This window comes from Sinocyclocheilus rhinocerous, unplaced genomic scaffold (assembly GCF_001515625.1).
Source record: "Sinocyclocheilus rhinocerous isolate Xijiao unplaced genomic scaffold, SAMN03320098_v1.1 scaffold1696, whole genome shotgun sequence".
Taxonomy (NCBI): domain Eukaryota; kingdom Metazoa; phylum Chordata; class Actinopteri; order Cypriniformes; family Cyprinidae; genus Sinocyclocheilus; species Sinocyclocheilus rhinocerous.
In genome coordinates this window covers 325,662-327,629 of record NW_015628374.1, presented here as the reverse complement: position 1 = coordinate 327,629, position 1,968 = coordinate 325,662, and the positions used below count along the sequence as shown (strand labels likewise).

At 37.2% G+C, this 1,968-nt stretch overlaps 1 protein-coding gene across 1 annotated transcript in view; it reads left to right on the top strand.

The window, feature by feature from the left end:
• The first annotated feature begins 1,196 nt into the window (after positions 1-1,196).
• The window catches only part of LOC107737805 (uncharacterized), a 9,213-nt gene continuing 8,441 nt past the window's right edge, over positions 1,197-1,968 (top strand). The window contains exon 1 of the mRNA XM_016549426.1: positions 1,197-1,324. Within this exon, the coding sequence (XP_016404912.1) occupies positions 1,279-1,324 (46 nt within the window). The 5' untranslated portion in view covers positions 1,197-1,278. The remainder of the gene's footprint in view (positions 1,325-1,968) is intronic.

The following is a 1,968-nucleotide window of genomic DNA, read 5'->3' as shown; positions in this document are numbered from 1 at the left end:
TTTTCCTATTTAATACTGTAAAGTTGCTTTGACACAATCTGTATTGTTAAAAGCGCTATATAAATAAAGGTGACTAGGCAGAACTAGTTTAGAACGGCTATAGTTACGGCATTAATTGTGCTAGTTATTGAGTGGTAGTGGAGCACTCTGAGAGCGAGCGAAAACCAAAATTCTCAGACTTTCAAAAAATCCCAGCTTCAGTCAAAACCACGCTGCTCCGCTCTCAATGCACTTCAATCCCATATGCTGCTTTGGGGTGGCAAAGCTCATTTTTAGGGTGGCAGTTGCCACCCTTGTGGACACACCACTGATTAGGAGTCGTTTACAAGCAGAGAGCTGAAACCATTCATTTGCCTGCAAGTTCAAGATCATTTGCGATTCATAGATTTGTTTTCTGTACATAAAATGAACGTACGTACAGAAAACACATGTACGTCTCTTTGAGATAATTCGTTGATTTGAACTTAAAAAGCATCCGTAATGTGGCTTTAATTAAAAGTTAAGTTCAAATAAATCAGATTAAGCTCATTTTAAGCCAGATGTTCTGAGTGAAATGAAAGCAGCTGTAGTTGTAGTTTCCTCCTGCAGGTGTCGCTCTCTACATGAGCAGCTCTGAGCAGCTATAAACTCAATGTCCCATGAGTCTCAGCTGCAGAAGACTGAAGCTCAGAATCCTCTCTTCATTCACACATGAACTGATGGATCGTCAAACATCATCACACACAGCCTGCTGGAAACACCACATATAGACCTGAGTCTGCTTTACTCTCAATACAAATGTCTACAGCATTTCATCAGCAAAGTAAAGATACTGTTTCATTTGATTTAAAGGAGAATCTGTAAAGTGTTTTGCACAATTAGTCATTTTACATCATTTAGAAACAAACATAAGCAAACTTGTTGCTTCTAAAACAAGATATTTTGAACTTTTTGTGCCTGAAAATGGTTCCTTCTTTGGTTACACTTTATTTTGATAGTCCACTTTAGACATTTTATTATCTGTTAATAGAATGTCTAAAGTGGACTATCGAAATAAAGAGTTACCCCTTCTTTCTCTTAGTTTCGCTTGTTTTAGATTAAATGTAAATGTAATGCAAACTAACAGCATGTGTCTTCCCCCATATGAGGAAACTTCCTCTTTCCTCAGTGAAGCGGTCAGATGTTTCCTCGTGTGTCAGTCCAGTGTGAGTCTCTCAGTGAAGACGCTTGATGAGAGCCAGAACACAGACGCTCTGAAGCAGCATCACACTCTTCTGCTGGAGACTGGACTTTAGAGAAATGATGCTGATCTTTGGACTGATGCTGCTGCTGCAAACTGCTGCATGTGAGTCACTTTCACATCAGACTCACGCTGCTGATCAATCTCTCAAATAAAATCATTTGAGTTGTAATACTACATTAAGAGTCTGCAGTGATCTAGTCATAGTGTTTTCTGATCTTAACTGTTTGTATTAGAGTATTACAAATGTGAGAGGACGTCTGTGTTTCTTCATATCCATTATACTGAAAAGTTTTAGTATTTTGTACATTTATTTCACTATTTCATATTAATTTATTCATTCATTGATTTTTTTTTATAAATGATGTCTTCATTAAATATGATGTGAGAAAGATTAAGACATTATTAATATGGAGAGAAATGTCAGGGTAACGGGGTTGGACAGAAAATGCAGGTCAAACAATTTCTGCATTATCAGAATACTGCATGTTAACATCCATAAAGCATTTTAGGGGGGAAAAAACACAGTGTACACTGTACACAGTGAAAGCATGACAGTTTAATTTTAATTAAATTAAAATTAAGATGAATGAGAGCATATGTGACCCTGGAGCACAAAACCAGTCATAAGGGTCAATTTTTTTAAATTTAGATTTATGCATCATCTGAAAGCTGACATATCTGTGTGTGTGTGTGCGTGTGTGTGTGTGTGTGTGTCTTTGTGTGTGCGTGTGTGTGTGTGTGTGTGT